The sequence below is a fragment of the Anabrus simplex genome, chromosome 2 (genome assembly GCF_040414725.1).
Source record: "Anabrus simplex isolate iqAnaSimp1 chromosome 2, ASM4041472v1, whole genome shotgun sequence".
NCBI classification, from domain to species: domain Eukaryota; kingdom Metazoa; phylum Arthropoda; class Insecta; order Orthoptera; family Tettigoniidae; genus Anabrus; species Anabrus simplex.
In genome coordinates, this window is record NC_090266.1 from 689,683,802 (window position 1) to 689,697,849 (window position 14,048).

The 14,048-nt window shown below is 39.2% G+C and overlaps 1 protein-coding gene across 4 annotated transcripts in view; it reads right to left on the reverse strand.

Moving 5' to 3' along the window:
- The window catches only part of Vinc (vinculin), a 413,074-nt gene that overhangs the window by 20,869 nt on the left and 378,157 nt on the right, over window positions 1–14,048 (reverse strand). For all 4 annotated transcript variants that reach the window (XM_067141297.2, XM_067141296.2, XM_067141293.2 and 1 more), the window contains one exon: window positions 1,825–2,004. In XM_067141297.2, the coding sequence (XP_066997398.2) occupies window positions 1,835–2,004 (170 nt within the window). In that variant the 3' untranslated portion in view covers window positions 1,825–1,834. The remainder of the gene's footprint in view (window positions 1–1,824; window positions 2,005–14,048) is intronic.

Consider the following 14,048-nt stretch of genomic DNA (forward strand, 5'->3'; position numbering starts at 1 on the left):
CATTTTATATAATTTTATATTTTTATATAATATAATATAATAGTTTCACTGAGAATGGGTATAAATTGAGAGATCGATGCATTTTTTTCTAGAGAGTTGCAAATTGGACAAAAGCTGGGTGGCACTCTTGGCTAGTACCTAACAAATATGCGTGGCACTGAGAGGGTTAAAATATTCTGAGCACGGTAAATTCTTACAATCCGCTTTACGTCACACCGACACAGATAGGTCTTATGGTAACAAGGGAATAGGAAAGGGCTAGGAGTCTGAAGGAAGTGACCATTGTCTTAGTTAAGGTACATTTGCATGGTGTGAAAATTGGAAACCATGGAAAACAATCTTCAGGGTTGTTGACAGTCGGGTTCGAACCCACTATCGCCCGAATGCAAGTTGACAGCTAAGGGACTCAAACCACACAGCAACTTGCTCAGTTGGTAGGAAATCGTTGTGTGTATAATATACTTTCAATGTGGCTTCTTTGAAGTGACTTTTGTAATAAACCAGAAAAAAAAAAAATTGTTTACTTATCCTAAAAGCATTCTTCCATTCCGCTTCTTTTCCCACTGTCAAGATCGCTGAGCTGAGATGCACATAGTACCACATTTTGTAGGGAGAAATTACTTCCCACATAAAATGATTCCTACACCTGGTTCCTTTGTTGAGTAGTCAACATAGTGGTCTTTGGTTCATAGGGCCCTGGGTTCAATTCCTGGACAGGCTGAGGATTCTAGCCATGTTTGGTTAATACCTTGTGCTCAGGGCTGGGTGTTTGTGACTGTCTCAATACACATCCTCACTTACACAGAACATGTCATACTAACCACCACAGAAACACACAAGAGTGAATATATCCCTCCATATAAGGAGGACATCAGGAATCGCATCTGGCCATTAAACTAGACTTAATCTGCATTAATGCTGACCCCAGATGACTGGGAAAACAGCCAGGAAAGAAAAAGAATAAAATTACTTCTATATTTTTCAGTACATAAGCTGTTTCTGTTGTATGAGAGAAAGCAGGAATGGTTTGGGATATCTTGCACGTCAGTTGGGAGGTAAAAGACATCAAAGAAGCAAGGAATATTACCAATGCAACAACCTGTGGGAACAATAATACAAGGGTATCCATAATGAAGAGTGAAACATTAGGACAGGGATATGTACTTCCCAGTTTAGACAAAGATGAAAAACTAGATGAAGCTATGTAGAGAAATTTGCCTAGATGATTGTCTTGTGAAGGCAATGTATGGGGAGAGATTACGCAGAACGATTACTGAAATAACCAGACAGGCAAGAGAATCATAGGAACAGCTGTGAAGTGCTGATGGCTGCGGTGGTGGAGTCATGCGAGATGAACGGAAGAGGGTGGGTTGCCGAGGAGAATATCGGACTCTGTCATGAAGGGTAAGAGAAGTGAAGGGAGACAAAGGTGATGTTGATTACACTCAGTTTCGTATGATTTAAATATAAAAGGTATGGAACTAAACAAGGCCACAGACTTACTGAAAAATAGAGGTTTGTGGAAGCATTTAGTTAATTCACCGAGGTTTGGAGATTGAATGCTGAAAGGCATAACAGTCTAAAATGAAGATGTATGTATGTCATATATTGTTCAATTAAGCGTATTCTGAAAGACGCACTGAGAAACTCAATTCTTTCAATGTTCATAATGGCATAAAATAATAGGCACAATCTCTTTCTCTACACAAAATACTTATTTTAAGTTAGTATTTAACAAATACCTTACAATGGTCAACACAAATCACAGTTATTTAAGGCCAGAACAATAAAATTAAATCTGTGATAACATCTAGAATACTTTACCTTTTTCTCATTAGTACTGATACCATGGTTGTTTCCGAACCCAGCGTAGTTTGACACCTGCATCAGTACGGATTTTTATTGAAGCCGATTCTGCAGCTCTGACAGTTTCCTTTACAGACTGCATCAAGTTTTGCGCATTGCCAACCAACATATCAGTTGCTTCTTGGTCTTCTTCAGTACCTAGAAGTAAAATATGCTTCCATTTAAAGAAAAGATCTCTAATTTTTAAATTACTTTCTTAGACAAAAATTAACATCACTGCATATTGAATAACAACCAGAGGAAAAATTGCCAGTTAGTATATGATTCTATAAGAATGCCATTTGTCACTGGTTCATGTATGTACCACGACAAATATGCATATTTAAAATTTTGGATTGAACATTTTTATTATTTACAATTTGCTTTTTGTCGCACCGACACAGGTACAAAATAGGAAACCATAGAAAACCATCTTAAGGGCTGTCGACAGTGGAGTTCGAACCCACTATCTCTCAAATGCAACCTGGCAGATGCATGACACAAATTGCACAGCAACTCACTCTGAGAAAAAAATTTTCAACCCACATACACTGTTCAAAGGAGTTACATTTTTCTCGGAAGAGTACAAGCAGCAATTATCAATGACTACTTCTTTCCAAAAAATAATGCAAGAATCCCATAATTTAGCTTGAAGGGTATTTAATAACCAAACTGAATTAACTTCCTCTAGTAAATCATCTTTGTGACCATAAGTCAGAATGCTCTTGCAATTCTTCACAATCAGATTACAATATTTTATGGATTTATATTCATATTTTGATGTCACCAATATGAAGACAAGTTTCATACATACAGCTATTGATGATGATTGTTTTAGGAGGCTTAACAACTTGGTTATCAGCCCTGGTGATGAATATTTTGGGTAACAATTATGCTGCTAAGAGATAAAAGAGAGGACAATGAAGAAGGAAATGCCTATAACTCTTAAAGAGTGAATATACAGAGCTTGAAATACAGTACATTGCCAATTAATGACTAGACACCAATAGGTACGGGCTTAACTGGAGCTGCTGTGGTGTCAGTTTAACGTCGGTCCACCCTTTGCCGCTATTACAGTCTGTACCTTTCTAGGCAGACTTTCCACAAAGTTTCAGTACATGTCTGCAGGTATTTTCTTCCATTCCTCCTGCAACATGCCAAGCCATTATGGGGCAGTCTTTTCTGGCTGTCAACAGGCACAGTAAATTGTCCCAGATATGCTCAGCTGGATTTAGATCAGAGCTTTGAGCCAGCTATTTAATTTCATTAGCTCTCATTTTGACAAACCCGTTTGCCGCTATTACAGACTCTACCCTTCTAGGGCTTATGCCTTTGCATAATGAACAGGTGCATTGTTATCTTGAAACTGGAAAGAGCCAGTTCGAAATTGTTACCACAGTGTAGCATAGAACTGTCCAATATAAGCTTATTAGGCTTTGGCACTCACGGGTCAAGGAGCTAAAAGTGGTGGGCCAAGACCAAATCATAAAAAACAAGGCCATACCACAATGCCTCCACCAAATTTCACACTGGGAACAATGCTGTCCGGTAAGTGACACTTGCCTGGTATGTATTTGTCAGGTCCACATACATCCACTGGACTGCCAGAATGGCTACAGTGTCATTCCCCTTGATGCTTTCCTCAGGTGATGGTTTTTGCACCAATGTGAGCGTTCAGTTTAGTGAACCTTGATTTATAAGCTGCAAACATCTCCTGACGAATGGTACGAGTATTGGCAATCGAAAGCCCGTGGCCATGGTTTCTAATGCGGCTTGCCGGTTGACTTCACAACACTGTGAAGGCATTGACAGTCCCTATCTGTTAATAGTTTTAGTTTTCTTGGTCAAGTTGGAGGTTTTATAACACCCTGGCATATCAATTTCACCACCACATCACTCACTGTTGAATGTGGTATCTGAAACTTGCTAGAAATCTCATGGATGGAACAACCGAATTGATGGACACTGAAAATATGTTCCCTTTCAACTGTGTTGATCTCTCATCGTATGCCCATTTCGACTGCTGTAGGTAGTAAACATTTCTGCTGAGTGCTCACAGCCTTATATAGGTTCACGACATGCTTGAATGACATGCGGGATCAGTCTACTTTCCTTTCAGGAGTGCCCAGTCGTTAATGGCTATGTAGTATATATCCAGGGTTGAGTGACGTGTGGGATTAGTCTACTTTCCTTTCAGGGGTGTCCAGTCATTAATGGCTATGCAGTGTATATCCAGGGTTGAGCGACATGCGAGATCAGTCTACTTTCCTTTCAGGGGCGTCTAGTCATTAATGGCTACATAGTGTACATCCTGGGTTAAAAGAGGCAAACAGGGCAGAGTAGAAGCTCTGTGCCAAATTCAGCAATTCCTGAGAGTTACCACTTAACATATTCATTAAACATGAGCTTTTTACCTAGGTGATAGCATACAGCACCTTGTCCATTTAACCAACTCTCCAACAAGCCAGGTATATACAATAGGTACATTAGAATTTCCCATCCACAAGAGATGGTCATCATCAGTTTAATTACAAACTACTGTAAGTTATATGTACCTTTTTGCTTCTTTGGTTGATGCCCCACAACCTACCTCTCTTCTCAAATATATTTTATTTCTACAAAACTTTCTTAATTAGATATACTACATTAGGTCAATATATTTCTTCAACCCCTCGTTAGTCTGCCCAGAGAAAGATATTTTATTTTTTATTTGCTGTGTAATGAGGCTTTAAAACATACAAAGTTTACAGCAACACTGGGATAGGGTAAGCTAAGACTGGGAGGATCTTAATTAAGGTACAGTCTCAACATTTTCAATCAATCAATCAATCAATCAATCAATCAATCAATCAATCAATCAATCAATCAATCAATCAATCAATCAATCAATCAAATCATCACTGATCAGCATTTAGGGCAGTCGCCCAGGTACCAGATATGAAAACAGAAAATTGTGGAATATTACATTCACAGCTGCTGCCAGTGGGATTCAAACTCACCATCTCAAGAAGGGGAGCTAACAGCTACAAGAATGTAATGCAGAGTTAACTCGCTCTGCCCCACAGGGAGAGGTAGGTTTGTTGAAAAGAGGTTTACTTGTGAACACCTCGTGTATTTTCATTTATATCATTCATGCTATGTTCTCTCATAAACATACTATAATTGAGATATTTATAGTGAACTAAGTTATTATCTTCTCATCTCACTTCCTTGTGAATCCAAGCATGATAAATTACAGTGAAGGTACATTCTTCACATGTAACTCACTAGCCACTGAGCCCTATACTGGTATTAAGATCACCTAGTGTTCATGCATTATTCCATCTTAAAAAAAAAAAAAGAAGAAAGTGCCGGGCTGAGTGGCTCAAGATGGTTGAAGCGCTGGCCTTCTGACCCCAACTTGGCAGGTTCGATCTTGGCTCAGTCCAGTGGTATTTGAAGGTGTTCTAATACGACAGTCTCGTGTCTGTAGATTTACTGGCGCGTAAAAGAACTCCTGCAGAACTAAATTCCAGCACATCAGCGTCACCAAAAACTGTAACAGTAGTTAGTGGGACGTAAAGCAAATAACACTGATTGATCAAAAAAATGAAAGTGAGCTTTCCACACATTGAAGGACTGCTGAATAAAGTTTTAGGAGGCAGCAAAATTCTAGAATCTCATATGAAAGGTTGAGCGAGATGAAAAGAGCAGAGCTGGGATCATAAAATTTTAAATTCAAAAGGATACCTATATATGGGCTTGCATATGCTTGATGGAGTTTACGTGGCATCTTGACCACAGGTACTGTGGGAGGAAATAGGTATCTGTCAACATACTGGCTCATTACTCCATTATTATTATTATTATTATTATTATTATTATTATTATTATTTACATTTTATGACCTTCATGGGACCACTCTAGCCAACTTTATACAAATAATTTTTCAGTTTCCTGTCAGCCCAGTACTTCTTCATTCTCTTCGATCTTATCTTTCTTTCTTCATCGGAAATCACCCTTCCTATGTTGGTTGATTCTGGTTTGCAGTCTGGTTTGCTTGTCTGCGAGTTTCCTGATTTTGTCGGTTTTGTTTCTTAGGTCATCCACTGTAATTTGTAGTTAATCCATATCTTCCTTGATTTCTGTAATCCACTTAATGTTGCACTTTCTATTCCATAATTTTTCTATTATTCACCTGATGATCCTGTTCTCTGGTGTCCTGATTAATGTCCAAAAATTGAAATGAGTTTCTTCCTGATTTTGCTCATTACTGGTTCTATTTCCCTGTAGACTGTTTCATTAGAAGCTACTCTCCAGTGTCGTTTTTGGTACGATTTGTTGATGCACGTTCTAATGATTCTTCTCTCTATCTTGAGTATTTTGTCTATTTGTACAGTGTTAGTTGTTTTGAAGATGGTTTCACTTATGTACGTTATTTCTCGTTGAGCGACTGTTTTGTAGCATTTTAATTTCGTTGCTATTTACAGGCCCTTTTTATTGTAGGTATTCTTGGTGACGTGCTCTGGTCAATTTATTTATTCTGTTATGTCATGCTGGCTTTTCATTGAGGTTACATGTTATGATTTCTCCCAGATATTTAAATTTATCTACAATTTTGATTTCTTGGTTTCCTATGGCAATTTTGTTTATGATTACTGTCTTTTCAAAAGATATTCCAAGACCAATTTTCTGTGCTATTTCCTGTAGTGATACAACTTCTTGTCTGGTTTCCTGAATATTGTTGGACAAGAGAGCAAGGTCATCAGCAAATCCTAGTCGATTTAAACTTATGTTGTCTTTGGGTCTCCCAATTCAGAAGATAGCTGGCATTCCTGAGGACCCAGATTTACTCCTGGTACTGCCAGAAATTTAAGATTGGTAGGAGGGCTGGTACGCGATAAATAAAATGTGCAAGCAGCTCTCCTCCACTGGAGGATGTGCCCATAAGGAGATGCAACACATTCAGTTGACAACACGGATTTGTATTTTTTACTGTTGCAATGTACATTTGAAAACATTTCCTTCTTCATTACAGGTTGCTTCTGCTCTTTCAGCAACAAAATTTATTGTGTAAACAGTATTGGGGCAAAACAAAAAATAATGTGGTAAATATGGATGGGTTTGTGATGTACTTTACAGGTTGAACTGTACAGAAACAGACAGACATGGAGATACAATCTAAATATTGCCTTAGACTTTGATCTCATTATTTCCAGAGGAAGATCCAAATTATTCACATATCTACAGTATCCACATTCCATCTGTAATTTTAGGCATAACTGTCCATGAATAATTTTATGCATAACTGCTTAATGTAACTATCTCCCTCAGCTCTGACTGGTTAATCAAATAAGATAAAGAGAGCTCAGAAATTCATACATTTTTATCACTCAATTTTTAATCACATGATCATCAATTACTATCTATTTCTTAACTATTCTTATCTATATTCATACTATATTCCTTTCTCTGCATAGATCATTTCTAAAGTATCCCACATCCTTTGCAAGTTGTTCTAAAATAGTTTCCATGTTATCATCAAGAGTTTTCCTTTGGACATTTATTTTTAACCTAATCTTCTGTCTGATTGCTTTTTTTCCTCGCTTTATCATAACATTAAAGAATAAAAGAATTTGAATGCCCACTCTGTATCATGTCTTTCTAGATATAAGCACATCACTTGTGCCCTTGAGTTCTGCCTGAATACAATTTTTACCTCCCTATGTTTTTAATACTAATCACTACTAGAAACTCATGCAATTTATAGCAATCAACGTTATCAGTGGTATTCTCTTAACATAGTCAGAAAGAATCAAAGTAGTACAGTGAGTGTGCCTAATAAACATGGTATTTGGAGGGTTAGTGCAGGTATATTACAAATAAGCAGAAAATAAATGTTAAGAGTGCAGAGACAACTCCAAACTCGACAACTGAAGTCCAACTAAATTTGAATTATTTATTTAGACAATACGAACATGCAGTCTTCAGATGATCTGTAGGACCAAATGTATTCATATAATAAGACACATTTTCCAAATTATTATAACAAAAAACTAGGGTGCATCCTTTATGCAAGGAAAAATCTGTAATGAAAAAATTACACATATTAAAACACGCACTATCTTGAGTGTGAAATAACTTATGGCATCAATAGAAAACCAGTAGCATCTACAATTGATGGTCTTCCTATAAGCAAGTCCATGACCAATCAATCAACACATAACTAGAATCAGCTGTTTAACCTATGTAAGGAAACATGACATACCCCGGGAAATCCTAAAACTGGACATAAGTACAGCAGTAATTATTCTATTATTAACATTGTATGGCTACTATTAACATGTAGACGTAACTCATTCCTGACTACTGCAGACATTCTAACAATACAGGATTATGAGTCATTGAGTGTAATCTATAGGCATTTAAAAGAACCAATTGTGATCTGAGCTTTTCTGCATTGGTTAAAATTTGAATTTGAACGTGATTACTCCACCCTTCATTTCTCATCACCACAAATAAATACTTCACACACTGAAAATACTGCATTCCGTCACCACCTTTTCACACATGCCAAAGAAAAAATATTGCTATCCTTTGCAGAAAGTGTACTGTGTGGTCAGCACAACCGGCTGAGCAGCTGCTGATCTCTGTTTACTAGTTTTAATACACAATGGAATTCATAGATATCTCAAAGGAATAGCTCACAAGACCAGTACTGACTACACCTCTCAGATTGTTGCCTGTAACATGCTTAAAAAAATCAAATTGTGACAGAACACAAACCCACACTACTGAATTTTATCATGCTGCACCCACTGAGCATGCATAGTTGATGAACTTACAATATGAGGAATGTCGATCACACCATCGGTTTGACTGATGTAATTCTAAATTAGGCTAATACCTACTCTTAATTATAAAATGTTATACCTGGTGAATCAGCAGCCGCTATTTCTTCGTATTTATGCAACTCGAAGTTTATATGAAAATATCAATCCTATCGACAAGATAACTAGCTTTTGGGCTTTTGCCATGTCAGAAAAAAAAGTAAATTATTTATGTTTTGCAGAGAACCTGGCTCCACATCTTCAGAAGAAAACCTTGTCCGTTCATGAGCATAACTGCTCTAATAAAAACACAAAACTTATTATCATGTCTACATTATGAGCTGTGAAAGCATCAATAATAAGTTCTTGTATAGGTACACGGCGTGAGATACATGTATTAGTTGCTGACAAACCAGTAATAAGGAAGTAATAACAAATGAACACAAAGAACTGTGTTATGTGTATAAAAGGAATGTTCAGTGTTGATCAGATACTGGGCTGACACTGAAATCTAATGGTATAAGAACAACTGCAACAAACTTCTCTGTAGCTGCAGTGGTTGATGGCCAATGGTGTGTTGTATATACTGAGGTTCAAACCCTATGCTGGCAGAATATTTTGTGTACATACTTCTTTCTGTTTGCAAGCGGTTCAATATCATACTAACTCACAGGTTTTCAGTGACAGGATAGAAAAGGGCCAGGACTAGAGAGGAAGCAGCCGTGGCTTTCATTAACATGTTCACTGCTGCCTTAATTAAATCTGTAAATCACCCCAGGAGTTCATAGTCTGTAATTGTATAACGAATGCGAGGAAAGTTTTCCAAGGGGTTTCATGATCATTGCTGGATACTGCTACAATGGCACGTTGGCCATTCGCGTGCCGCTAATAATGTGAAGGTGAACTCTACATACTATCAGTAAGAGGTTTTAACACTCATTTACAACAGAAAGCCTTCATACAGCTTTCTTGTGTTAGTGAGACGTTCCAAAATGTGACGAAGCAACAGCTTGTGAACTTGGCACTCATGCCGCTTTTCTAATTGCAGGTCCTTGTTGATTATGGTGTTAACTGTTAAAACAGACATTCCCAACTTACGTGCAATAGTCCTTTGGGGGCAGGGTTAATACATGAGACAAGGGCCTTCACTTTCCTCACAACTTTCAGTGTACGGCTGGTGGCTGGTCGTGGATTTGCCGTTTTCACCTCTGGAATTAATTCCAGTCTGCCTTTGTCTTCTTTTATTCAATACAGCACTGATCCTGTTCTTTGATATCAAGAAATAACGCTTCTTGCACATTCCTTGGATTGCAGAATAGCTATATTTAACAAGTTGATAACAGTGCCACCAGCAGCCTTGTTACCAGAGATCTTAAACGACCTTCTGTATACTTCCACTTAACTGATAAAAACACCATTACCATGCAGGGATGCGTGTTCACCTGTGTGAAGATTTGCTTAGTCACATCTTTAGGATTACATATGCTATCACTTTGAAGTTTTCCAGTGCAATATGTGTGGGCATCAGCAAATATATGGCTAAGTCATCGCTGTTGTAGAAATTGTTCACGAAGAGCAAGTGTCCTACATTTAGTTTCCCCTTCATCAATTTCAGCACAACATTAGCAGAATATCCCTAACCACCCACATCATCTGCTTGACCTGTGTATACCATACCATGCAGTATCATACCAGGATCAGTCAATATGTACAACTATATGCCATGTTTGTGCCTCTTCCCTTTGATGTACTGTCAGAATACTAATCCTCCTACCAGGTGAGTTAGAGGTGCAGCTGTGAGCTTGCATTCAGGAGATAGTGGGTTCGAACCCCACTGTCGGCAGCTCTGAAGATGGTTTTTCATACCAGGCAAATTAATTGTACCTTAATTAACGCCATGGCAGCTTCTGTCCCACTCCTGGCCCTTTCCTATCACATCGTTGCCATAAGACCTATCTGTGCAGGTGCTATATAAAGCAAATTGTAAAATTTGGCATTATCATTACCACATACATCCATTATTACATCACATTTGAAAGCAACAAGTCATGAACCAATTACACAACCAGGAATGAGTTGGCTGGAAAATTTATAATGTCCAATAACGGACCATTTATATTGGTATTATAAATTTACTCATTCGGGACAAATATTTCAGGTTCCCTATGGGAATCAACATGTATATCATTAGGGGATGAAAATGTCTAACGAGGGCTTCTCTGTAGATTTTAATCCATCTATGACAAGGTCATTTGGAATTTGAAGGACCAGTGGCATTATCATTACCACATACATCCATTATTCCATCGCATTTGGAAGCAACAAGTCATGAACCAATTACATAAACACGTAACTTGAACCTCAGTCTGTGCCGTTACAGAAGAACAAAACCCAATCACTGTGATGACCAGTAAGACAATGAATAAAGATTCCGATTCTGACTGGGAACTTGAAATATTTGTTCTGAGTGAATAAATCCATAAATCCAATATAACTGCTCCATTATTGGAAATGATAAATTTTCAAGCTAACTCATTCAGGGCAAATATTTCAAGTTTCATATGGGAATTGAAATCTATGTCATTTGATGGCCTAGCAGGAACCAATTTTTGTAAAAGAGACCTAGTCTCTCATGAGGCTCCAAGTAGCCTGTGCAGTGGCCTCCACTCTCCACCACATCACTGTTATTGGGCATCTCCAATCTCCGCAATCCTTCTATTTTTGCTCGGCCGGGTGGCTCTTCATCTTTAATTGCAGCTCCCACCGAACCCAAGAAAGCACATAGGCTGACTCCGCACTGGCAGCTGGCCTCCCCATCTACGATCCTTTCCTTCCTCCCACAATGATCACCACCACCACCACCACCACCACCCTCACTACAAATGTAACTACAACCACAACCTCCAGTCGCATCCATCTTTCTGCTTCTCTCACCATGACTACGTCTTCTCATCCATCTCCTATCATGTCCTCCTTTTTACTTCTGTCTCCAGACCGCCCCGCTCACCTGCAACGTTAGCCACTTCAAGAAGCACCAGCCACACCACCGGTTCAGATCGCCAACACACAACTACCATCACCACCAGTGCCACGTAAGTCTTCTCCAGAAAGGTATAGCTGGGTCACCTGAGGTGTCGACCCTTCCATCTCTGTCTCAACCATACTGCGAGAACTCTATGCTGCACGCATTCCGGCACACAGAGGTTTTCGAATCAGGAATCCCACTGGCCCTACATTCTTGGTCCGGCTACAACTACCTACGGAAGCAGACGTCCACCATCTTCTTCTCAACGGAGTCTACATCTTCAGCCATCGCCATAAAGTTGAACCCTCCCGCTCCCCTCCTCGAACATCTCCTAGACCCACACGCCGTCGCACCCAGCCAGCCCCTTCTCCACAATATGAATATTCTGTTCACCCACCTCCTCTCTCCATTTGTTCCTTCTTCCCACCGCAATTGCAAGCTGTCCTTCTCAGACTTTTCACCCCTTCGCTAAACCAGATCGCCACCACACTCCTCTCCAATCAGCTACACCCTGGCACTCTTGTATAACGCCACTCATTTTCTACGCATTCTGTCTCACAACTCCCCTATCATTCCTCACATCGTAGCCTATTACCCATCTTTTTCATCTACCACACCGACCTATTCTCTTCACTTCTCCCGGCCCGAGAGAGAGCATAACTCTCTAGGGGGCCCGCCCCGCCCTTCGGGCAGTGAATGAAAACTTGCTCGTGCGTACGGCCTCCAATACATGCACTACAATGTGAGAGGAAATGCCTAGTGATTGACGCTCTGTGGATTGGCATCACTGGTAATGACGAGCGTAGGAGCTCACCTCCCTCTAGACCAATATTGGCTGACCTTGGAGATGTGGTGACTGATGCACGCAGCATGACGTTGTTGAAGTTGATATGTGCAGCGGCTGCTTCCTTGTGTTATACGATCAGTTACAGTCGATTAATTCGCAGTGTTCTATGTTTTGAGCAAGATTTGTCTGTTTTATGAAATACATGCATTATTTAAGCTTTTATTTTTATTTTCCTTTACTTGAGTACATCTTTGTTTCAACAAAATGTCTTGTTTAAGGAATAAAAGCAAAAGGACTTGCACCAGGTAAGATATCACTCTTTCAAGCCAGGCTCAAAAATGAGTGTGCACTGTTAGGAATTATTCTGAGAAAGAGAATTTGGTCAAGTTCTTGGCAGAACGGCTGTAGCTTTGAATGTTTACAAGAACAGTATAGTCAATACTTGTAAAGAAAAATATAAGAAAAAAGGGGAGGGATATCCTTCAGCAATACTCATGACACCAGGAAAGAAGAGAACATTTATTAAACGGTTTACAAATCTCAATACATTTCAGGAGGACACGATTTGCTGCCACGTGTGTGGCTATTATAAATGTAAGGAGTACCCAAAAGTTACGAAACTCATGGCTTCCAAGGCTCTTCTTTCTTGCTGATGGGCTTATTGATGAATCTTGGTTTTAAGGGGAAGGCCTACCTCAAAAGAAAATTTATAATGAAACGAACTGATGATGTTTCTCATAGGTGCAGATTTAAAAGATATATCTGGCAAGAGGTGTTCAATAAAGTTATCTGCTTAAATGAAACATTTGTCAACACAGGATATTGCCTTCAAGAAGGGATGGACAGATCTGAGTGCTGAATGATCGATGCACACTAAATTAGGAAAGGGGGGATTGCTTATTTTGTGCCATGCAGGAAGCTCACTAGGGTTTGTGCCAAACTGATATTATTCAGATTTCCATGAACAGGGGACTACCATGAAGAAATGAACAATACTCATTTTCAATCATGGTTTGAGAAAACATTAATTCCTACAAGAGCGAATCAAAAAGTAAGTTACACTTCCAAGTTATGGTCATTTATGAAACCCTCTACACATAGGTAACATGGCTATGACAACATACAATGTAAGTTCACTTTTCCACACAGTCCTCCAGAGACAGTAAACATTTCTTGGAATGGTCAACCAACTTTTTGATTCCAGATCTGTAGAAATCACCTCCAGTGCTATGTAACCACCTGGAAACAGCTGCTTTCACCTCCTCATCGTTTCAAAATCATCGTCTGCCAAGATCCTTTTTCAGCTTACCAAACACATAACAATCGCATTGCACTAAGTCTGGACTGTATCGAGGATGTTGCCATACCTCCCACTTGAATCGCTGCAGCAGTTCAGATGTTTGGCAGGCCGTGCGAGGTGTTGCATTATCAAGCAACAAAATCACACCGGCACTCAATTTTCCCCGCCGCTTTTCTTTAATTGCCCTATGCAACCGGTCCATTGTTTGACAAAGCGAAGCTCAGTTGATTGTCGTGCATTTCGGCATAAATTCCACGTGCACCACACCCTCCATGTCAAAGA